Source organism: Dendropsophus ebraccatus, chromosome 12, assembly GCF_027789765.1.
Source record: "Dendropsophus ebraccatus isolate aDenEbr1 chromosome 12, aDenEbr1.pat, whole genome shotgun sequence".
NCBI lineage: Eukaryota > Metazoa > Chordata > Amphibia > Anura > Hylidae > Dendropsophus > Dendropsophus ebraccatus.
Window position 1 is genome coordinate 90,515,859 of NC_091465.1, and position 26,143 is coordinate 90,542,001.

General features: G+C 48.3%; 1 protein-coding gene across 1 annotated transcript; it reads left to right on the forward strand.

Moving 5' to 3' along the window:
• On the forward strand, positions 1 to 26,143 carry LOC138769324 (dispanin subfamily A member 2b-like). Its single transcript, XM_069947724.1, has 2 exons — positions 1 to 228; positions 25,675 to 26,143. The coding sequence occupies exons 1-2, from the start codon at positions 67 to 69 to the stop codon at positions 25,885 to 25,887; spliced, it is 375 nt and encodes a 124-aa protein (XP_069803825.1). The 5' UTR covers positions 1 to 66; the 3' UTR covers positions 25,888 to 26,143.

Below are 26,143 nucleotides of genomic sequence, written 5' to 3' on the forward strand. Positions count from 1 at the left end.
CGACCAGAGCGGAGCGCACAGAGCAGAGTCTGTCCAGGAGCATCACACAAGTCACTGGAAGTGCAGATGGAGGGAGAGAAGATGTACCAGCCGGCTTCCAATGTGGTGACCATGCAGCCCGCACCCTACCAGCCGCCCCCCCAGAAGGATTACTTGGTCTGGTCCGTCCTGAACCTGATCTGCTGCTGTCTGCCCCTCGGGATCGTCGCTCTTATCTTCTCCATCAAGGTAACTACAACAAAAAAATCCACTTTTATATTTTGAGTAATGAGTGTGTAGAGGGATGGTCCAGTATAGTATGGATGGTAATAAACTGTGTGAGTGCGGTGCAGATACACGGACGACAGTGGGAATACACAGAGGACAGTATGGATACATGGTTGTCGGTGTGGATACATGGGGGTCGGTGTGGATACACGGGGGTCGGTGCAGATACCCAGAGAACAGTGCGGATACACGGGCATCGGTGCTGATACACGGAGGACAATGCGGATACACGGGAGTGGGTGTGGATACACGGAGGACAGTGCAGATACACGAGGGTCGGTGCGGATACACGGAGGACAGTGCAGATACACGAGGGTCGGTGCGGATACACAGAGGACAGTGCGGATACATGAGGGTCGTGCGGATACACAGGGGTTGGTGCCGATACACGGGCGTTGGTGCAGATACACAGGGGTTGGTGCAGTTACCCAGAAGACAGTGTGGATACACGGCATCGGTGCGGATACACGGGGATCGGTGCAGATACACGGTGGACATTGCGGATATACACGGGCGTCAGTGCGGATGCACGGGGGTCGGTGCGGATACACGGAGGACAGTGCAGATAAACGGGGGACAGTGCGGATTTACACAGGGGTCGGTGCTGATACACGGAGAACAGTGCAGATACACGGGGGTCGGTGCGGATATACAGGGGTTGGTGCGGATACACAGAGGACAGTGCAGATAAACAGCGGTCGGTGCAGATACACGGAGGACAGTGCGGATACATGGGGTTCGGCGCGAATACACGCTGGTCGGTGCGGGTACACGGGCGTCGGTGCAGTTTACACGGGGTCGATGCAGATACACGGGCATCGCTGCAGATACACGGGAGTCGGTGCAGATACACAGAGGACAGTGCAGATACACGGGGGTTGGTGCAGATACACGGAGGATAGTGCGGATACACGGGGGTCGGTGCAGATACACGGGCGTCGGTGCAGTTTACAAGGGGGTCGATGCAGATACATGGGCGTCGGTGCGGATACTCAGAGGATAGTGCAGATACACGGGGTTGGTGTCGATACACGGAGGAAAGTGCAGATACACCGAGGACAGTGCGGATACACGGGGGTCGGTGCGGATACACGGGCGTCAGTGCAGTTTACACGGGGGTTGATGCAGATACACGGGCGTCGGTGTGGATACACGGGGGTCGGTGCGGGTACACGGGCGTCGGTGCAGTTTACACGGGGGTCGATGCAGATACATGGGCATCGGTGCGGATACACGGGAGTCGGTGCAGATACACAGAGGACAGTGCAGATACACAGGGGTCGGTGCAGATACATGGAGGACAGTGTGGATACACGGGGGTCGGTGCTGATACACGGGAGTCGGTGCGGATACATGGGCGTCGATGTAGTTTACACGGGGATCGATGCAGATACACGGGCGTCAGCTTGGATACACGGGGGTCGGTGCAGATACACAGAGGACAGTGCGGATACACGGGGGTCGGTGCGGATACACGGGCATCGGTGCAGTTTACAAGGGGGTCGATGCAGATACATGGGCGTCGGTGCGGATACTCGGAGGATAGTGCAGATACACGGGGTTGGTGTCGATACACGGAGGAAAGTGCAGATACACTGAGGACAGTGCGGATACATGGGGGTCGGTGCAGATACATGGGCATCAGTGCAGTTTACATGGGGGTTGATGCAGATACACAGGCTTCGGTGCGGATACACGGGGTCGGTGCAGGTACACGGGCGTCGGTGTAGTTTACACGGGGGTCGATGCAGATACATGGGCATCGGTGCGGATACATGGGAGTCGGTGCAGATACACAGAGGACAATGCAGATACACAGGGGTCGGTGCAGATACACGGAGGACAGTGCGGATACACGGGGTCGGTGCTGATACACGGGAGTCGGTGCGGATACATGGGCGTCGGTGTAGTTTACACAGGGTTCGATGCAGATACACGGGCATCGGTGTAGTTTACACAGGGGTCGGTGCAGTTTACATGGGGATCGATGCAGATACACGGGCATCGGTGTGGATACACGGGGGTCGGTGCAGATACACGGAGGACAGTGCAGATACACGGGTGTCGGTGCAGTTTACACGGGGGTCGATGCAGATACATGGCCCGATGGATACACGGGGGTCAATGCAGATACACGGGCGTCGGTGTGGATATACGGGGGTCGGTGCAGATACACGGAGGACAGCACGGATACACGGGCATCGGTCCAGTTTACACGGGGGTCGATGCAGATACATGGGCCGACGGATACACGGGGTCGGTGCAGATACACGGAGGACAGTGCGGATATACACGGGGTCGGTGCAGATACACAGGGGTCGGTGCGAATACATGGGAGACAGTGCGGATATACACGGGGTCGGTGCAGATACACGGAGGACAGTGCAGATACACGGGGTTGGTGTGGATACACGGAGGACAGTGAAGATACACGGAGGACAGTGCGGATATACACGGGGGTCGGTGCGGATACAAGGGGGTCGTTGCGGATACACGGAAGACAGTGCAGATACACGGAGGACAGTGTGTTTATATACGGGGGTCAGTGCAGATACACGGGGTTCGTTGCGGATACACGGAGGACAGTGCAGATACACAGAGGACAGTGCGGATATACACGGGGGTCGTTGCAGATAAACGGAGGACAGTGCAGATACACGGAGGACAGTGCGGATACATGGGGGTCGTTGCGGATACACGGAAGACAGTGCAGATACACGGAGGACAGTGCGTTTATATACGGGGGTCAGTGCAGATACACGGGGTTCGTTGCGGATACACGGAGGACAGTGCAGATACACAGAGGACAGTGCGGATATACACGGGGGTCGTTGCAGATAAACGGAGGACAGTGCAGATACACGGAGGACAGTGCGGATATACACGGGGGTCAGTGTGGATACACAGGGGTCAGTGAGGATACACAGGGGTCAGTGCGGATACACGGAGGACAGTGCAGATACATGGGGGTCGGTGAAGATACATGGAGGACAGTGCAGATACACAGGGGTTGGTGCAGATATACGGGGGTCGGTGCGGATACACGGGGCCAGTTGCAGATACACGGGGGTCGGTGCGGATACACAGAGGACAGTGCGGATATATACGAGGTCGGTGGGGATACACGGGGTCGGTGTGGATACACGGAGGACAGTGCAGATACACGGAGGACAGTGCGGATATACACCTGGGTCGGTGCGGATACATGGAGGACAGTGCGGATACACGGAGGACAGTGCGGATACACGGAGAACAGTGCAGATACACGGGGCTCGGTGCGGATACACGGAGGACAGTGCGGATACATGGGGTTCGGTGCGGATACACGCTGGTCGGTGCGGGTACACGGGTGTCGGTGCAGATACACGGGGCTCGGTGTGGATACACAGAGGACAGTGCGGATACACGGAGGACAGTGCGGATATACATGTGGCTTGGTGCGGATACACGGAGGACAGTGCAGATACACGGGGGTCGGTGCGGATACACGGGTGTCGGTGCAGATACACGAAGGACAGTGCAGATACATGAGGGTCGGTGCAGATACATGGAGGACAGTGTGGATGCATGGGGTCGGTGCAGATACACGGAAGACAGTGTGGATATACACGCGGGTCGGTGTGGATACACGCAGGACAGTGCAGATACATGGGGCTCGGTGCTGATACACGGAGGACAGTGCGGATACACGGAGGACAGTGCGGATACACAGGGGTCGGTGCGGATATACATGGGGGTCGGTGCGGATACACAGAGGACAGTGCAGATACACGGGGCTCGGTGCGGATACACAGAGGACAGTGCGGATACACGGAGGACAGTGCGGATACACGGAGGACAGTGCGGATATACATGTGGCTCGATGCGGATACACGGAGGACAATGCAGATACACGGGGCTCGGTGCAGATACATGGGTGTCGGTGCAGATACACGGAGGACAGTGCAGATACATGAGGGTCGGTGCGGATACATGGAGGACAGTGTGGATACACGGGGTCGGTGCGGATACATGGGTGTCGGTGCAGATACACGGAGGACAGTGCAGATACTTGAGGGTCGGTGCGGATACATGGAGGACAGTGTGGATACACGGGGTCGGTGCGGATACACGGAGGACAGTGCGGATATACACGGGGGTCGTGTGGATACACGCAGGACAGCGCAGATACATGGAGCTCGGTGCTGATACACGGAGGACAGTGTGGATACACAGGGGTCGGTGCGAATACAAGGGGCTCGGGGCAGGTAAGGTGGGGGTTGGGGCTGAGGATCCATCCAGCATAGAGCGCCGGGATGCCGCAGGGTTATGTGTTCATACGTGGGTGTAGGGAGTGGTGGCTGTGGCCGGGGCAGTGAGATCCTGGGGGCATCAGGAGGGGCACAGATGATGAGCAGTGGACACCACATTAGATTGTTTTGTAACTTTGCTTTTTATTTCTCTTTGATATTTCTCCAGTGATATTTGATATAATTGTTATTTTTGACATTGATGTCACTTTTTACATTTTCTTGCCATTGCTCTTTGCTCTTTTCTCGACGTTGCTTTTTGCTCGCCGTTACTCTTTGCTCTTTTCTCGCCGTTACTTTGTGTTTTTCTCGCCGTTACTCTTTGCTCTTTTCTCGCCGTTACTCTTTGCTCTTTTCTCGCCGTTGCTCTTTGCTCTTTTGTCGCCGTTGCTCTTTTCTCACAGTTGCTTTTTGCTCGCCGTTACTCTTTGTGTTTTTCTCGCCATTACTCTTTGCTCTTTTGTCGCCGTTACTCTTTGCTTTTTTGTCGCCGTTGCTCTTTGCTCTTTTGTCGCCGTTACTCTTTGTTTGCCGTTACTCTTTTCTCACCGTTACTCTTTGCTCTTTTCTCGCCGTTGCTCTTTGCTTTTTTATCGCCGTTACTCTTTGCTCTTTTCTTGATGTTACTCTTCGCTCTTTGCTTTCTGCCCCTCTAACACACCCGGACAGTTGTTTTACCGTCTTTTTTACACTTCTCTTCCATTGTTGTCTGCACTGGATGAATCTGTAAGGGGAATATTCCGGGCAGATGTTTACAGCGAGATCAGGAGGGACAACGCCTAGTTTAATAACTAAAACAATCCTCCTCCTCCAGCCTGAGACCGCCCACACCACACCCAAAGGGGCGGAGCTAACAGCTGGTGGGTCCCAGTACAGAATCAGTGAGAATAAGCAGATCTATCCAGTGCTTCCCAAGTGACCTCTTCTCTGAGCAGAGACGTCTTCTCTTTCATCCCTCCTGTAGAGTCTGCTGCCTAGTTCTCTTTGGATCCGTATACCATCTCTATCCCACCATGCCGCACCTGTCATACCTGATCAGAATTATTCAGCCACCATGACTCCTTAAAGGGATTGTCCTCCTGTCACCTCTGTGTAATGCAGACATGATATGCCATATACCCTGTAGTTGCTGGCCTCAGCAGTAAATGGCACAAAACCCCGGACACCAGTGACCGGGCAGGTAACACCTGCAGGAATGTGGCATGGAGGACAAGAACGGGAGAACTAAACATGGTGGGAGAAAGAAGGAGAGAGGACAGTGCACTGAAGAGACTTAAGGCCCTATTCCACCAACAGATCTGATGACAGATTATCTGCCAAAGATTTGAAGCCAAACCCAGGAACAGACTATAAACAGAGAACAGGTCACAAAGGAAAGACTGGATTTCTCCTCTTTTCAAATCCAGTCCTGGGTTTGGCTTCAAATCTTTGGCAGATAATCTGTCATCAGATCTGTTGGTGGAATAGGGCCTTTACTGCAAACTAGTGTCCTCTAGTGCTGCTGGGGACCCTGCTCCTCTCCTGACACCCTCTGTGCTGCTGGGGACCCTGCTCCTCTCCTGACACCCTCTGTGCTGCTGGGACCCTGCTCCTCTCCTGACACCCTCTGTGCTGCTGGGGACCCTGCTCCTCTCCTGACATCCTCTGTGCTGCTGGGACCCTGCTCCTCTCCTGACATCCTCTGTGCTGCTTGGACCCTGCTCCTCTTCTGACATCCTCTGTGCTGCTGGGGACCCTGCTCCTCTCCTGACATCCTCTGTGCTGCTGGGGACCCTGCTCCTCTCCTGACATTCTCTGTGCTGCTGGGGACCCTGCTCCTCTCCTGACATCCTCTGTGCTGCTGGGGACCCTGCTCCTCTCCTGACACCCTCTGTGCTGCTGGGACCCTGCTCCTCTCCTGACACCCTGCTCCTCTCCTGACACCCTCTGTGCTGCTGGGACCCCCCTCCTCTCCTGACACCCTCTGTGCTGCTGGGACCCTGCTCCTCTCCTGACACCCTCTGTGCTGCTGGGGACCCTGCTCCTCTCCTGACACCCTCTGTGCTGCTGGGACCCTGCTCCTCTCCTGACACCCTGCTCCTCTCCTGACACCCTCTGTGCTGCTGGGACCCCCCTCCTCTCCTGACACCCTCTGTGCTGCTGGGGACCCTGCTCCTCTCCTGACATCCCTTGTGCTGCTGGGACCCCCCTCCTCTCCTGACACCCTCTGTGCTGCTGGGGACCCCCCTCCTCTCCTGACACCCTCTGTGCTGCTGGGACCCCCCTCCTCTCCTGACACCCTCTGTGCTGCTGGGGACCCTGCTCCTCTCCTGACATCCCTTGTGCTGCTGGGACCCCCTTCCTCTCCTGACACCCTCTGTGCTGCTGGGGACCCTGCTCCTCTCCTGACACCCTCTGTGCTGCTGGGGACCCTGCTCCTCTCCTGACACCCTCAGTGCTGCTGGGGACCCTGCTCCTCTCCTGACATCCTCTGTGCTGCTGGGGACCCTGCTCCTCTCCTGACACCCTCAGTGCTGCTGGGGATCCTGCTCCTCTCCTGACATCCTCTGTGCTGCTGGGGACCCTGCTCCTCTCCTGACATCCCTTGTGCTGCTGGGATCCCCCTCCTCTCCTGACACCCTCTGTGCTGCTTGGACCCTGCTCCTCTCCTGACATCCTCCTGACAGGACCACTGAGAAAAAGAGGAGGGGCCACAGAAAGGAAGGACTGAGCCCACACATGAACCCCCAGCTCCAGTGTGTCCAGTGAAGAGGCTCCTGTCACCCACCCCCTCTGTGAGATCATAAATGCTGCGGCTCTATGTTGGGGGTCTGCACTAAGCCTGGGGTGTAGGTCAGCAGCAGTGTGACCCCTTGTGTCCTGGCTGGTGAAGCCGTGGCTGTACAGTAACACATAAACACTCACAGCTGAGACACAGCCCGAATCTGTTCTGTTCACAAAAGATTTTACCTCATGGATTGTTGTTACCTCATGGATTAGACTGCTACCTCATGGATTAGACTGCTACCTCATGGATTAGACTGCTACCTCATGGATTAGACTGCTACCTCATGGACTGTTGTTACCTCATAAATTGTTATCTCATGGATTGTTGTTACCTCATGGATTAGATTGTTACCTCATGGATTAGATTGTTACCTCATGGACTGTTATTACCTCATGGACTGTTATTACCTCATGGATTAGGTTGTTACCTCATGGATTAGATTGTTACCTCATGGATTAGATTGTTACCTCATGGATTAGATTGTTACCTCATGGACTGTCGTTACCTCATGGATTAGGTTGTTACCTCATGGACTGTTGTTACCTCATGGACTGTTGTTACCTCATGGATTAGGTTGTTACCTCATGGATTAGATTGTTACCTCATGGATTAGATTGTTACCTCATGGATTAGATTGTTACCTCATGGACTGTTATTACCTCATGGATTAGGTTGTTACCTCATGGATTAGATTGTTACCTCATGGATTAGATTGTTACCTCATGGATTAGGTTGTTACCTCATGGACTGTTATTACCTCATGGATTAGGTTGTTACCTCATGGATTAGATTGTTACCTCATGGATTAGATTGTTACCTCATGGACTGTTATTACCTCATGGACTGTTGTTACCTCATGGATTAGGTTGTTACCTCATGGATTAGATTGTTACCTCATGGATTAGATTGTTACCTCATGGATTAGATTGTTACCTCATGGACTGTTATTACCTCATGGATTAGGTTGTTACCTCATGGATTAGATTGTTACCTCATGGATTAGATTGTTACCTCATGGATTAGGTTGTTACCTCATGGATTAGATTATTACCTCATGGATTAGATTGTTACCTCATGGATTAGATTGTTACCTCATGGATTAGATTGTTACCTCATGGATTGTTCAAGATGCAAATCCTTTGTTATTTAGTGGATCTATGATTTCTAAAGCGCCAACATTTGTGGCACCTGGGCCCCAATGTACTGTCATCGCATCTACTACTCACCTACTCCCCCATGCCGCCGGCTTACACACACTCACAGGAAGTGGCCTGGACTACACTGCTGGGAAAAGAAGGCGGCGTAGTCCACGCCACTTCTGGTGAACATGTAAACCGGCCGGCATGGGGGAGTAGGTGAATATTCAGATGCAATGATAGGAGCTCACATTATGCACTCCTGTCATGTCTGCTGCCGGGCAGCGAGGGGGGATCCGTGCCGGGATCTGCACTAGGACATGCTTGGTAGTGACCTCAACAATATCACTGCACACCTTCTTACAACCTGCCGGCACATACATGTACACTGTAACTATGTGTGGTAAGCAATAGGCAAGGCTGCAGCCATATAGCCAGATAAAGGTCTGGAGAGCACATTATTCGCTCCTGTCATCTCTGTTGCTGGGGGGGGGGGGGGGGATCTGTGCCGGGCAGTGGAGGGGGGGGGGGATCTGTGCCGGGCAGTGGAGGGGGGGGGGGGGGGGGGATCTGTGCCGGGCAGTGGAGGGGGGGGGGGGGGGGATCTGTGCCGTGCAGTGGAGGGGGGGGGGGATCTGTGCCGGGCAGTGGAGGGGGGGGGGGGATCTGTGCCGTGCAGTGGAGGGGGGGGGGGGGATCTGTGCCGGGCAGTGGAGGGGGGGGGGGGCTCCACTGCGAGGGGATCCATGCTGCGTTCCTCCTCCGTGGCACGGATCCTGTAAATGAGGCCTTATGTTTATGCTATATAGAGTTTACCATTGTCTGTTTCTTCATACCCCATTAGTATGCACCCAATATGGAGGTGCAAGGGGTGCCAATACACTATCTTAGAAAATCCATGTAATCATAACCAAAGAGAAAAGCCCAAAGTAGAAAAAAGCATGCACATCGCAATGTAACATAATATACTTAACCGGACCGGGCCAATTTAGATTTTTGCACTTCCGTTTTTTCCCTCCTTGTGCTTAAAAGGCCATAGCAGTTGCATTTTTTCCCCAAGAAACCCACATGAGCCCTTATCCTTATTTTTTGCGCCACTAATTGTACTTTGCAATGACGGCTTTATTATCTGATGGCCTGTAAAAAATTCAAACCATTGTTACCAAATATACGTTCCTTACAATCGCTCCATTCCCAGGCTTATAGCGCTTTTATCCTTTGGTCTATGGGGCTGTGTCAGGTGTCATTATTTGCGCCATGATGTGTTCTTTCTATCGGTAACTTGATTGCACATATACGACTTTTTGATCACTTTTTATTACAATTTTTCTGGATTTGATGCGACCAAAATGCGCAGTTTTCCATTTCGGGATTTTTTGCGCTTACGCCGTTTACCGTGCGAGATCAGGAATGTGATTAATTAATAGTTTGGGCGATTACGCATGCGGCGATAGCAAACATGTTTATTTATTTATTTTTATTTATAACATGGGAAAAGGGGGGTGATTCAGACTTTTATTAGGGGAGGGGACTTTTTATTAATAATGACACTTTTTTTTTCTTTTTCACCTATACTAGAAGCCCCCCTGGGGTTAGGGTTATTCCCCCCTGGGGTTAGGGTTATTCCCCCCCTGGGGTTAGGGTTATTCCCCCCCTGGGGTTAGGGTTATTCCCCCCCCCCCCCCGGGGTTAGGGTTATTCCCCCTGGGGTTAGGGTTATTCCCCCCCCTGGGGTTAGGGTTATTCCCCCCCTGGGGTTAGGGTTATTCCCCCCCCCCCCCGGGGTTAGGGTTATTCCCCCTGGGGTTAGGGTTATTCCCTCCCTGGGGTTAGGGTTATTCCCCCCCTGGGGTTAGGGTTATTCCCCCCCTGGGGTTAGGGTTATTCCCCCTGGGGTTAGGGTTATTCCCTCCCTGGGGTTAGGGTTATTCCCCCCCTGGGGTTAGGGTTATTCCCTCCCTGGGGTTAGGGTTATTCCCTCCCTGGGGTTAGGGTTATTCCCTCCCTGGGGTTAGGGTTATTCCCCCCCCTGGGGTTAGGGTTATTCCCTCCCTGGGGTTAGGGTTATTCCCCCCCTTGGGGTTAGGGTTATTCCCCCCCCCCCCCCCCGGGGTTAGGGTTATTCCCCCTGGGGTTAGGGTTATTCCCTCCCTGGGGTTAGGGTTATTCCCCCCCTGCAGTTAGGGTTATTCTCCCCCTGGGGTTAGGGTTATTCCCCCTGGGGTTAGGGTTATTCCCTCCCTGGGGTTAGGGTTATTCCCCCCCTGGGGTTAGGGTTATTCCCCCCCTGGGGTTAGGGTTATTCCCCCTGGGGTTAGGGTTATTCCCTCCCTGGGGTTAGGGTTATTCCCCCCTGGGGTTAGGGTTATTCCCCCCCTGGGGTTAGGGTTATTCCCCCTGGGGTTAGGGTTATTCCCCCCCTGGGGTTAGGGTTATTCCCCCCCTGGGGTTAGGATTATTCCTCCTGGGGGACTTCTAGTATAAGCACTGTGATCTCTCATTGAGATCTATGCTGTATAGTTATACAGCATAGATCGATGAGACAGGTACTAGATTGCTTCCGCCTGCTGCAGCCGGAAGCAATTGAGTGCCGAGCCGGGATCAGCGCCATTACGACACAGACCCCGGCCTGAGCCGGATGTGTGGATCCATCCACCCCACTAGACACCAGGGAATCGGCTGCATAAAGGATTCAGATGAAGCTGACAGCTGCATCTGAATCCTTAATTAGTGGGCACGGCGATCGGACCATACCTGCTAATAGCCGCTGTCCCGAGCAACATGCGGCACCCGGGACCGTGGCGGTTCAGAGCAGGGTCGCCGCACAACCCTGCTCTGAACTCCCCGAGGCGGCCGCAGGGCGTAAATTAAGGGGTTAATAGGAGCTAGCAGAGCAATGACAAACTGTATACAGAATGTAACCACACAATATTCCCCGACCTCCCTAGCCGAGGACACGCTTACATGCAATGTACTGACTGACCCAACCTCCTCCCCTCAGGAGGAAGTGTGCCCCGTGCTATATAAAGTGTATACTGTGCTATATAAAGTGTATACTGTGCTATATTAAGTATATACTGCGCTATATAAAGTGTACTGTATACTGTGCTATATAAAGTGTGCACTGTGCTATATAGTGTATACTGTGCTATATAAAGTGTGCACTGTGCTATATAAAGTGTATACTGTGCTATATAATGTGTATACTGTGCTATATAATGTGTACTGTGCTATATAAAGTGTATACTGTGCTATATAAAGTGTATACTGTGCTATATAAAGTGTATACTGTGCTATATAATGTGTATACTGTGCTATATAATGTGTATACTGTGCTATATAATCTGTATACTGTGCTATATAATGTGTATACTGTGCTATATAAAGTGTATACTGTGCTATATAAAGTGTATACTGTGCTATATAATGTGTATACTGTGCTATATAGTGTATACTGTGCTATATAATGCGTATACTGCGCTATATAAAGTGTATACTGTGCTATATAATGTGTATACTGTGCTATATAGTGTATACTGTGCTATATAATGTGTATACTGTGCTATATAAAGTGTATACCGTGCTATATAATGTGTATACTGTGCTATATAATGTGTATACTGTGCTATATAATGTGTATACTGTGCTATATAATGTGTATACTATGCTATATAATGTGTATACTGTGCTATATAAAGTGTGCACTGTGCTATATAGTGTATACTGTGCTATATAATGTGTATACTGTGCTATATAATCTGTATACTGTGCTATATAATGTGTCTACTGTGCTATATAAAGTGTATACTGTGCTATATAAAGTGTATACTGTGCTATATAATGTGTATACTGTGCTATATAATGTGTATACTGTGTTATATAATGTGTATACTGTGCTATATAATGTGTATACTGTGCTATATAATGTGTATACTATGCTATATAATGTGTATACTGTGCTATATAATGTGTATACTGTGCTATATAATGTGTATACTGTGCTATATAAAGTGTATACTGTGCTATATAAAGTGTATACTGTGCTATATAATGTGTATACTGTGTTATATAATGTGTATACTGTGCTATATAAAGTGTATACTGTGCTATATAAAGTGTGCACTGTGCTATATAGTGTATACTATGCTATATAATGTATATACTGTGCTATATAATGTGTATACTGTGTTATATAATGTGTATACTGTGCTATATAATGTGTATACTGTGCTATATAAAGTGTATACCGTGCTATATAATGTGTATACTGTGCTATATAAAGTGTATACTGTGCTATATGTGTATACTATGCTATATAATGTGTATACTGTGCTATATAATGTGTATACTATGCTATATAAAGTGTATACTGTGCTATATAATGTGTATACTGTGTTATATAATGTGTATACTGTGCTATATAATGTGTATACTGTGTTATATAATGTGTATACTGTGCTATATAATGTGTATACTGTGCTATATAATGTGTATACTGTGCTATATAAAGTGTATACTGTGCTATATAATGTGTATACTGTGCTATATAAAGTGTATACTGTGCTATATAATGTGTATACTGTGCTATATAAAGTGTATACTGTGCTATATAATGTGTATACTGTGCTATATAAAGTGTATACTGTGCTATATAATGTGTATACTGTGCTATATGTGTATACTATGCTATATAATGTGTATACTGTGCTATATAATGTGTATACTGTGCTATATAAAGTGTATACTGTGCTATATAAAGTGTATACTGTGCTATATTAAGTTTATACTGCGCTATATAAAGTGTATACTGTGCTATATAAAGTGTATACTGTGCTATATAAAGTGTATACTGTGCTATATAATGTGTATACTGTGCTATATAATGTGTATACTGTGCTATATAAAGTGTATACTGTGCTATATAATGTGTATACTGTGCTATATAATGTGTATACTGTGCTATATAAAGTGTATACTGTGCTATATAGTGTATACTGTGCTATATAATGTGTATACTGCGCTATATAAAGTGTATACTGTGCTATATAATGTGTATACTGTGCTATATAATGTGTATACTGTGCTATATAAAGTGTATACTGTGCTATATAAAGTGTATACTGTGCTATATAATGTGTATACTGTGCTATATAGTGTATACTGTGCTATATAATGTGTATACTGCGCTATATAAAGTGTATACTGTGCTATATAATGTGTATACTGTGCTATATAGTGTATACTGTGCTATATAAAGTGTGAACCGTGCTATATAAAGTGTATACTGTGCTATATAATCTGTATACTGTGCTATATAATCTGTATACTGTGCTATATAATGTGTATACTGTGCTATATAAAGTGTATACTGTGCTATATAATGTGTATACTGTGCTATATAAAGTGTATACTGTGCTATATAATGTGTATACTGTGCTATATAATGTGTATACTGTGTTATATAATGTGTATACTGTGCTATATAATGTGTATACTGTGCTATATAATGTGTATACTGTGCTATATGTGTATACTATGCTATATAATGTGTATACTGTGCTATATAATGTGTATACTGTGCTATATAAAGTGTATACTGTGCTATATAATGTGTATACTGTGTTATATAATGTGTATACTGTGCTATATAATGTGTATACTGTGTTATATAATGTGTATACTGTGCTATATAATGTGTATACTGTGCTATATAATGTGTATACTGTGCTATATGTGTATACTATGCTATATAATGTGTATACTGTGCTATATAATGTGTATACTGTGCTATATAAAGTGTATACTGTGCTATATAATGTGTATACTGTGCTATATGTGTATACTGTGCTATATAATGTGTATACTGTGCTATATAAAGTGTATACTGTGCTATATAATGTGTATACTGTGCTATATGTGTATACTATGCTATATAATGTGTATACTGTGCTATATAATGTGTATACTGTGCTATATAAAGTGTATACTGTGCTATATAATGTGTATACTGTGCTATATAATGTGTATACTATGCTATATAATGTGTATACTGTGCTATATAATGTGTATACTGTGCTATATAAAGTGTATACTGTGCTATATAAAGTGTATACTGTGCTATATAATGTGTATACTGTGCTATATAATGTGTATACTGTGCTATATAGTGTATACTGTGCTATATAAAGTGTATACTGTGCTATATTAAGTTTATACTGCGCTATATAAAGTGTATACTGTGCTATATAAAGTGTATACTGTGCTATATAAAGTGTATACTGTGCTATATAATGTGTATACTGTGCTATATAATGTGTATACTGTGCTATATAAAGTGTATACTGTGCTATATAAAGTGTATACTGTGCTATATAATGTGTATACTGTGCTATATAGTGTATACTGTGCTATATAATGTGTATACTGCGCTATATAAAGTGTATACTGTGCTATATAATGTGTATACTGTGCTATATAGTGTATACTGTGCTATATAAAGTGTGAACCGTGCTATATAAAGTGTATACTGTGCTATATAATCTGTATACTGTGCTATATAATCTGTATACTGTGCTATATAATGTGTATACTGTGCTATATAAAGTGTATACTGTGCTATATAATGTGTATACTGTGCTATATAAAGTGTATACTGTGCTATATAATGTGTATACTGTGCTATATAATGTGTATACTGTGTTATATAATGTGTATACTGTGCTATATAATGTGTATACTGTGCTATATAATGTGTATACTGTGCTATATGTGTATACTATGCTATATAATGTGTATACTGTGCTATATAATGTGTATACTGTGCTATATAAAGTGTATACTGTGCTATATAATGTGTATACTGTGCTATATAAAGTGTATACTGTGCTATATTATGTGTATACTGTGCTATATTATGTGTATACTGTGCTATATAATGTGTATACTGTGTTATATAAAGTATATACGGTGCTATATAATGTGTATACTGTGCTATATAAAGTGTATACTGTGCTATATAATGTGTACTGTGCTATATAATGTGTATACTGTGCTATATAAAGTGTATACTGTGCTATATAATGTGTACTGTGCTATATAATGTGTATACTGTGCTATATAATGTGTATACTGTGCTATATAATGTGTATACTGTGCTATATAAAGTGTATACTGTGCTATATAATGCGTATACTGTGCTATATAATGTGTATACTGTGCTATATAATGTGTATACTGTGCTATATAAAGTGTATACTGTGCTATATAATGTGTATACTGTGCTATATAATGTGTATACTGTGCTATATAAAGTGTATACTGTGCTATATAATGTGTGTGCGGTGCACACTTTATATAGCGTTGTGCACACTTTATATAGCACAGTATACACATTATATAGCACAGTATACACTTTCTATAGCACAGTATACACTTTAGCACAGTATACACATTATATAGCACAGTATACACATTATATAGCACAGTATTCACATTATATAGCACGGTGTACACATTATATAGCACAGTATACATATTATATAGCACAGTATACATATTATATAGCACAGTGCACACTTTATATAGCGCAGTATACACATTATATAGCACAGTATACACTTTATATAGCACAGTATACACATTATATAGCACAGTATACACATTATATAGCACAGTATACACATTATATAGCACAGTATACACATTATATAGCACAGTATACACTTTATATAGCACAGTATACACATTATATAGCACAGTATACACATATAGCACGGTGTACACATTATATAGCACAGTATACATATTATATAGCACAGTATACACATTATATAGCACAGTATACACATTATATAACACAGTATACACATTATATAGCGTGGCGTACACTTTATATAGCACAGTATACACTTTATATAGCACAGTATACACTTTATATAGCACATCACACACTTTATATAGCACAGTATACACATTATATAGCACAGTATACACTTTATATAGCACATCACACACTTTATATAGCACAGTATACACATTATATAGCACAGTATACACATTATATAGCACAGTATACACTTTATATAGCACAGTATACACATTATATAGAACAGTATACACTTTATATAGCACAGTATACACATTATATAGCGCAGTATACACATTATATAGCGCAGTACACACATAATATAGCACAGTATACAGATTATATAGCACAGTATACACATTATATAGCACAGTATACACATTATATAGCACATCACACACATTATATAGCACAGTATACACATTATATAGCGTGGCGTACACTTTATATAGCACAGTATACACTTTATATAGCACAGTATACACATTATATAGCATAGTATACACTTTATATAGCACAGTATACACATTATATAGCACAGTATACACATTATATAGCATAGTATACACTATATAGCACAGTATACACTTTATATAGCACAGTATACACATTATATAGCACAGTGCACACTTTATATAGCACAGTATACACATTATATAGCACAGTATACACATTATATAGCACAGTATACACATTATATAGCACATCACACACATTATATAGCACAGTATACACATTATATAGCACAGTATACACATTATATAGCACAGTATACACTTTATATAGCACAGTATACACATTATATAGCACAGTACACTTTATATAGCACAGTATACACATTATATAACACAGTATACACATTATATAGCACATCACACACATTATATAGCACAGTATACACATTATATAGCACAGTATACACTTTATATAGCACAGTATACACATTATATAGCACAGTATACACTTTATATAGCACAGTACACATTATATAGCACAGTATACACATTATATAGCACAGTATACACATTATATAGCGCAGTATACACATTATATAGCACAGTATACACATTATATAGCACAGTATACACATTATATAGCACAGTATACACATTATATAGCACAGTGCACACTTTATATAGCAGAGTATACACATTATATAGCACAGTACACTTTATATAGCACAGTATACACTTTATATAGCACAGTATACACATTATATAGCACAGTATACACTTTATATAGCACAGTATACACATTATATAGCACGGTACACACTTTATATAGCACGGTATACACATTATATAGCACAGTATACACATTATATAGCACAGTACACTTTATATAGCACAGTATACACATTATATAGCACAGTATACACTATATAGCACAGTATACACATTATATAGCGCAGTGCACACATTATATAGCACAGTATACACTTTATATAGCGCAGTGCACACATTATATAGCACAGTATACACTATATAGCACAGTATACACATTATATAGCGCAGTATACACATTATATAGCACAGTATACACATTATATAGCACGGTACACACTTTATATAGCACGGTATACACATTATATAGCACAGTATACACATTATATAGCACAGTACACTTTATATAGCACAGTATACACATTATATAGCACAGTATACACTTTATATAGCACAGTATACACATTATATAGCACAGTATACACTTTATATAGCACAGTATACACATTATATAGCACAGTATACACATTATATAGCCCGGTGTACACTTTATATAGGACAGTATACACTATATAGCGCAGTATACACATTATATAGCACAGTATACACATTATATAGCACAGTATACACATTATATAGCACAGTATACACATTATATAGCACAGTACACATTATATAGCACAGTATACACTATATATAGCACAGTATACACTTTATATAGCGCGGTGCACACATTATATAGCACAGTATACACTTTATATAGCACAGTATACACATTATATAACACAGTATACACATTATATAGCACAGTATACACTTTATATAGCACAGTATACACATTATATAGCGCAGTATACACATTATATAGCACAGTATACACATTATATAGCACAGTATACACATTATATAGCACAGCTACCAGGAGACAGGCCAGTACTCCAGGAGACGTGGAGGAGGCCGTAGGGGGCAACAACCCAGCAGCAGGACCACTACCTCCGCCTTTGTGTAAGGAGGACCAGGAGGAGCACTGCCAGAGCCCTGCACAAATGGTTAGATACCGACTCCATGAGGACGGTATGAGGGCGCAACGTCCACAGATGGGGGTTGTGCTCACAGCCCAACACCGTGCAGGATGCTTGCCGTTTACCAGAGAACACCAGGATTGGCAGAATCACCACTGGCGCCCCCTGTGCTCCTCACAGATGAGAGCAGGATGTTACTACTGTAATTCTATGTGTGACGCCACCTCCAGGCCGCCATTGGGTAATACATGGGATTCCCAGGGATAATGTGTGTGGGATGTTGGTGTCAGCATATTCAGCATATTCATTCATATTCATATATATATCATGACATGGGGAAGCTGATCCCTCCATTACCCTTATCCCCCCCCCCTCTTCCCACATACCACCCCCCTTCCCTCCTTCCCACAAAGAAGACAGAGACCTGGTTCTTTGGAAAGTTTTGGCCACAGCAGCCAAATTTTATTAATAAACGTACAAAACATAAAAAACATTATGCAACAATGACCTAGAACGGGAAGGAGGTCCTTGAGGCTAAAACTACAACCGGCCACCCATAACTGTGCCACAAAATATCAGGCTATTAGCCCTCCTATCCGACCCCCAGCCGGTTCCCCCAGGCTCAGGAGCCCTACCACAAGTCCAAAGGCACTGGCCGATTGTCCACAAACCATTACTCCCCGGGACACCACCCAGTCAGGAGCCCAGCCTCCTCCAAGGCCCCCCGATAATCCTTAATAAAATGAGGGGGAATGGGGGTGCACCTCACCTCGTGTACCCCCCCTTATACTCCATTTTTCCAACCCCAAGGACCCCCTAACCCGCCACGCGAGCACCTGGGAAAACCTCACACGTGCGAGCTCCCCCACAAACAGAGGGCTCTTTCCACACCTTCCTGAATGCCAAGCGCCCACAGATCTGTCCCCACCGCGTTCCGATGAACCCCGTCCCCCAGCCAGTAGTTGCAAGAACAATCCTCCAAATCCCTGTGCCGAACCAACACTCCCCCATTACGCGCCACAAACGCGCCTACTGCTCTGTTGACTTTCACCCGAGCCTTATTGAGCTTCACTACCGACCTGGCGACCTTCCAAGTCCTCCTGGGCACAATGTCCGACCAGACCACCCGAACCCCCGGAAAAATCCTCCAGAGGCGCAGGAGATCGTACCGGACATCCCTAATCAATTCACGGAATGGGCGGACCCCCAGATCATTACCTCCAATATGCAACACCAAGATATCCGGGGGCCTGTCCAGCCTTGCAAAACGGTGAACCTCCGGCAGTACTTTGTTCCACACCATACCCCCAACTCCCAGCCACCGCACAATCGCCGCCGCCCTGGACAGACCGAGCTGCCGCCCCTCCGGGCGAATGTCCGCCCGCTGCGCACCCCTCGCGACATACGAATGACCCATGATCCAGACCAGAGCCGGGCCGCCACCTGCAACACACAAAAAACAAAGCAGAGAGAAATAAACACGCCCTAAAACTCGGACAAAACAAAAAACACCAAAAGAAAAACGACTCCCACCACAGATCAACACCCACCCCTGCCACTAAAAATGCGCCAGCTGGGGCCGAACATAAGATCTAAACCGACCGGACTCCCATCTCCCTATACGCCGCACCACCTCAGCACTCAGACCCCAACTCGCGGCCTCCGTTGCCGCCCCTATTCGGAAGGAATGAGGGGCAAACAACCTGCCATCCAACCCCAACTCGCCCAAGCACCTCCTAAAGACGGCCGTAAACTGGTAACGGGATAAGAACGACCCATCCACATGCCGCAGCACCGGCCCGCTTCCCCCACCCCCCAATGCAAACAACTCCTTAACACACTGCACTGGGCACATCCTCGACCCCCCCACTGCCTGCAACACCACGTCGCGCCCCTTGCCCCGCTGATCGGTCTTCGACCGCCGTATCCGAAAAACCACCCTGTCCTGTTCCAGCCAAACATCCTCCCTCATCAAACCACCAGCTTTCTTAACTGACGGGGACACCAGCTCCCCCACCCTTAATGCCCCAAAAAACGCCCAAGAGAAAGCCAAACGAAACAGAACCAATTCCGACTCCGAACTACACACTGAACCTAAACACTCACCAAGCCGTTCCAACAGGGCAAAAGACACTGGCCTCCGCCTATCAGGCCGTGACCTCCCCCTCCGGAAGCCCCTCAGGGCCTGGCCCACCAAGAAATTCTTTGTGACGTCCCTGAGCCCCCTTACCTTAAGGCCAAAGGCCAGAGCCGCCACAAAACGATTAACTTTAGCCACAGACCAGCCCGCCGCTGCCACAGTACCCAGCCACCCAAGCACCGCCAGCACCCGATCCTCATCAGACTGCACACCGCCCCATTCATGCTCCCATGCCACCCACTCCCCCCATGCCACTGAATACGCCCTCCAAGTGCTACCAGCCAGCGAACTCCTCACGAGTTCCCCCGCCGTCCTCAGACAAGCCGCCACAGATCCAAGGGGCATGGGATGCCATCTTCTGCCGCCTCCGGCACCAACTCCCGGAACCGCTCCCACTCCTGACGAGACAAAGAGTCGGCCACTGAATTCTTGACACCCGGTACGTGCACTGCCACCACCCACGCATTAAGAGACAAACAACAAAGGACCAGATGACGCAGCAAGCGCACCACCGGGGGGGAAGACGCCGACCCTGAGTTCACCGCCGAGACAACCGCCATATTGTCGCAGTGGAAACGGACCTTCCTGTCCCGGAACTTCTCTCCCCAAATCTCCACCGCAACCACTATGGGGAAAAGTTCCAGGAGGGCAAGGTTCCGCACCAACCCCCCGTCGCACCAAGCGCTGGGCCACCTCTCCACGCACCACTGGCCCTGACAGTATGCCCCAAAACCAACACCCCCTGCAGCGTCCGTAAACAGTTCCCAATCGAAACTGTCCACCACCGGAGCTATGAACAGTGACCGACCATTATACTTGTCCAAGAACGCCGCCCAAACCACCAAGTCCTCCCGCAACTCCCTAGTCACCCTGATGAAATGATGAGGAGACCGCACCCCCGCCGTCGCCCCCGCCAACCGTCGACAAAAAACCCTCCCCATGGGCATTATCCGGCAGGCAAAGTTCAACTTGCCAAGCAGAGACTGCAAGTCCCGCAAAGTTACCTTCCGCCAAGCCAGAGCTCGTTGTATGTCCCCCTTCAGAGCCTCCAGCTTGTCGGCGGGCAACCGGCATTCCATCCGCACGGAATCAATGGTGATTCCCAAGAATTTAAGCACTGACGACGGGCCCTCCGTCTTGTCCCGTGCAAGCGGCACCCCAAAACGGCCCGCCACCCACTCCATGGTGCCCAGCAAATTCCCACAAATGAGAGACCCGGGGGGACCGATGAACAGGAAGTCATCCAAATAATGAATGACCGACCGCACACCAGCCATATCCCGAACCACCCACTCGAGGAAGGAGCTGAACGCCTCAAAATAAGCGCACGAAAGGGAGCAACCCATGGGAAGACACCTATCCACGAAGAAGGCGCCCTCCCAAAAGCAGCCCAGCAGTCGCATGCTTACCGGATGCACGGGGAGAAGACGAAAAGCCGACTCGATGTCGGTCTTCGCCATCAAAGCCCCTGGACCATACTCCCTCACCCACGCCACCGCCGAGTCAAACGAGGTGTAGACCACCGAACACAGATCGGGATCAATCCCAGCGTTCACCGACCGCCCGCGCGGGTGAGAGAGATGGTGAATTAGCCGAAACCTGTTCGGCTCCTTCTTGGGGACTACACCCAAGGGAGACACTACCAGATCCTCCCACAGGGGAGAATCAAAGGGGCCACCCATCCTCCCTAAGGACACCTCCTTAGCCAATTTTTGGGACACCACGGAGGCGTACTGATAGGCCGACTTCAAGTTTCGCCGTGAAGCGGGGACCGTGTGAGAAGGGGAAGGAATGACAAAGCCGTCAGTAAAGCCATCAGTGAGCAGAGCCGCCTTGGCCCTGTCCGGAAATCTGTCGAGGAAGGGGCGCATCACGTCCACCCTCACCGGAGTCGCCCCCATGGCCAGCACCCCGCCCTTTACCTTTTCTGTAACACCGGGCGGAGCCATGGGAAGATCCGCCACACGCGCCACAGACATGCCTAAACTTACAGGCCGACCCGTATTTGCACTGGCCATCATTAAACTGCCAGCACAAACCGGCCTTCCCTCCCCCGGACTGGGCCGACTGCCCCTGCGAACTCCCGGTCCCCCCAAACTGCAAAGATTGGGCGGCAAAGCCGCCCCCCCCAGGAAAGGGCGGCCCCTGACGGGCCGGCCCCATGACCCGCAACCACAGCCCAATATCCTTCTGGTCCCAACGTATACTCGGCCGCACCGCTTTTCGCTCACGAAACTGCTCGTCATAACGGAGCCAGGCCTGCCCCCCGTACACCCGATACGCTTCTCCAATTGAATCCAGGTAGCAGAAAAGACCCGAACAATTATCGGGCGCCTTTTCTCCAATCACACTTGCCAGAATGGCAAATGCCTGGAGCCAATTGGAGAACGTCTGAGGGATCAGACGCCACCGTCGTTTTTCCTCCTCCTCCTTCTTCAATTCAAAACGCTTCGTCTTGTCTAAATTCAATTTGTCCAACGGGAGAAGGGAGAAAATCTCCACGTATTCGTCCCGCCAGATTTTTTCCCTAACCTCTAACTTCAAGTGAGCTCCCAGAGGCCCCTCAAAACACACATAGACCTCCCCACGCGCTCTGTCATCCAACCGCACCCAATCCACCTCCTTCTCCTTGTCCGTCTGCACAGATACAGCCACACCCGCAGCGCCAGCCATCACTCCCCCCACACACGCCGGCGCAACCGCAGGGGCCTGAGGCGCACCCACCCACGCTGCAACCGGGACCGCCCCCCCCGCCGGCGCTTGCGCGCAACTGCTGACACTTAATTCATGCGCAACCCCTGACCCCCCACCGCCCCCGGAGACCAGCCGCCGCAGGCCCGCCAGCAACTCCTGGAACTCTGCCCCCAAATTCACCACAGTACCCCCCACCCCCTGCCCCACTCCCAGCCTGCCAGCCACCCCAGACTCTCCCCCCCCAACAGACATCAGTACTGAACACTCACCAGGCTGCCCGGGTGCTGTGCGCCCGCCAGCCGGGATATCCGGATCCAACTGCCGCTGAGGATCACGCCGGTCCAGACTGGGCAGCAAGGAGTCCTCTCCCGCACCGAAAGGGAAGGCCACCGAGGAGGAGACTGAGGCAGGGGCAGGTGGCCCCCCACCCGCAGGGAGGCCGCTGGGAGGCAGGACCACCAAGGACCGCAAAGGAGCCTGGGGGCGGCCGCCGGCAATGACGTCACACTCACCGCGCCCGGCCGCCGACTGCGACCGGCGCGCTCCGCTACCGGAAGTTCCCCCGCAGGTGGCATTTCTGGCAGGCTCCCTGGCCCGCACCTCACCAGAAGAGCCCGCCGCATCCCCGGGAGACAGCTGCAGACAGGAGGAGGAGAGAGCACCCAGAGGAGGGGGTGGAGACCTCTCCTGCTCCGCAAGGCCCGGCCGCGCTCTCGGATTCCTCGCAGGCCGGGAGGCCCGACCCCGGGAGGTGAGGTGAGTCCCCCGACCTGGAGGGTCCCCGGAGGGGCTCCTGCGTCGGCGCCGGGTCCTGGGGGGAGAATCGGGGCTGAGGCGGGCGGGAGGCCGAGTCCGCCGGGAGCTCCGTTGCCGCGGAGGGGGCGGAGATTCGGCCGGACCGGTCAGGCATAGCGGGGAAGCATCCCAGGGGCTGGAGGAAGGTCCCGCCACAGCGGAGGCCCCCGAGGGGGGACCGGGGGCGGCAAGCGTAGGGGAACTCACCGCCCAGGGAGCCGCAGGAGGGGTCGCCATAATGGCCTGTAGCTGACTGTCCAGCCAGGCCCTGTCGTCCGCTCCGGCCACCGCTTCCTGCAGTTGCCGCAGGATCTCATTCAGGGGGAGAGCCATCAGGTCAGCTCGTCGGAACAGCTCTCCTCACACGCGGTCTGGCCAGCACACAGCACTGCACTCTTCACTGCTGCTCCACATGTGCTGGCCAGATCCAGGAAGAGGCAGTAACCTATATACCCTCCCCTGACTCCCATACCCCTCCCCTTAGCAACTCCCGCTCTTCCCAGCCAGATCACCAGTTAACCCTTCCCGTGCCAGCTCCCCTGTCATGCTGGGCCTCCCTTAACTCCGTTGCGTCCGGCCTTTTCTGTCACATCTAGGAGGGGTGTGTATATATATCAGTCACATCTAGGAGAGTTTTATATATATATATATATATATATATATATATATATATATATATGTCACATCTAGGAGGGGTTCTCTGAGGGGTCCCTTTAGTTTTTTGAGCAGTGTACATTGCATGTAAGCGTGTCCTCTGCTGGTGAGGTCGGGGAATATTGTGTCCCTCCTCAGGTCGTTGTTTCATCCTGTATACAGTTTGTAATTACTCTGCTATTTTCAGCATATTACAATTTCTCATTGAGATGTGTATACTTTTTTTTATATCTTGGGTTTTCTCTCTTTGGTTATCTCTTCATACCCATTTGTCACCCATACTAACCCATTATTGATTTCCCCCCTCCAAACATTAAATTGGTTCATGGTTCCATGTTACTTCTCTTTGTGAGTACATCACTTATAGTGTATTGAGTGTGTACTGAGCTTGGGGGTGGGGGGTTCCTGAGTCAGCCCCTGGCAGAAAAGTGAAAACCTCCTGCATACCGCACAAGCTCTTGTCAATACACTTCATTTTTCTTGCACTTTTATTGTATGGTTTATGTTAAATATTCCCCATCCCCATAACACATTCTAAGAGTACGGTAAGGATTTCCTGTGTACACAGAGCTGACGTATCACCCTGGTAAGGGGATATGGGGTTGTTCACAGTTATGCTGTTTGTCTGCAGGTATAATGGCAGCCATATTGTGTTGTAGCCATCCTTAGGGAAGTTGGGCAGTGGCCCCTGGCAGCCATATTGTGTTGTAGCCATCCTTAGGGAAGTTGGGCAGTGGCCCCTGGCAGCCATATTGCTTAATATAACTACATGGATTGTTGATGTTCCTAAAACCAATGATGAATATCTCCTTTTCCTTTGCAGACCCGCGATGCCACTTACCAGAATAATGCGCCCTTGGCTGCCAAGCACTCCCATACAGCTAAAGCCCTGAACATTGCAGCCACGGTGATCGGGGTGGTTGTCATCATCATCTCCATTGTCATCTATGTTCTCCTTTATATCAATTTCAAGAAGAACAAGGAACAATTTCTAGATGAATTTATGAAAAATTTGGACTTTAACCCCCCCCAGTAAGCCCTCCCAGTCCCCCAGGAGCTGTCACCGAGCGACACCACCTGGGTGTAATATCCCTATGGTTGTGCTCCCCCCACTCCGGGCGCTGTCAGCGAGCGGCACCCCCTGGGTGTAATATGGTTGTGGCCTACCCTGGGATTCCGTACTCCTATATCGTTATATATTCTGTCTGGTTTATCCCTCGCATTACTCTACGTTTTCACCCTTCTGATATCAAGCTGTGATTTTTATCGTCATAATAAACCACATGTAATAA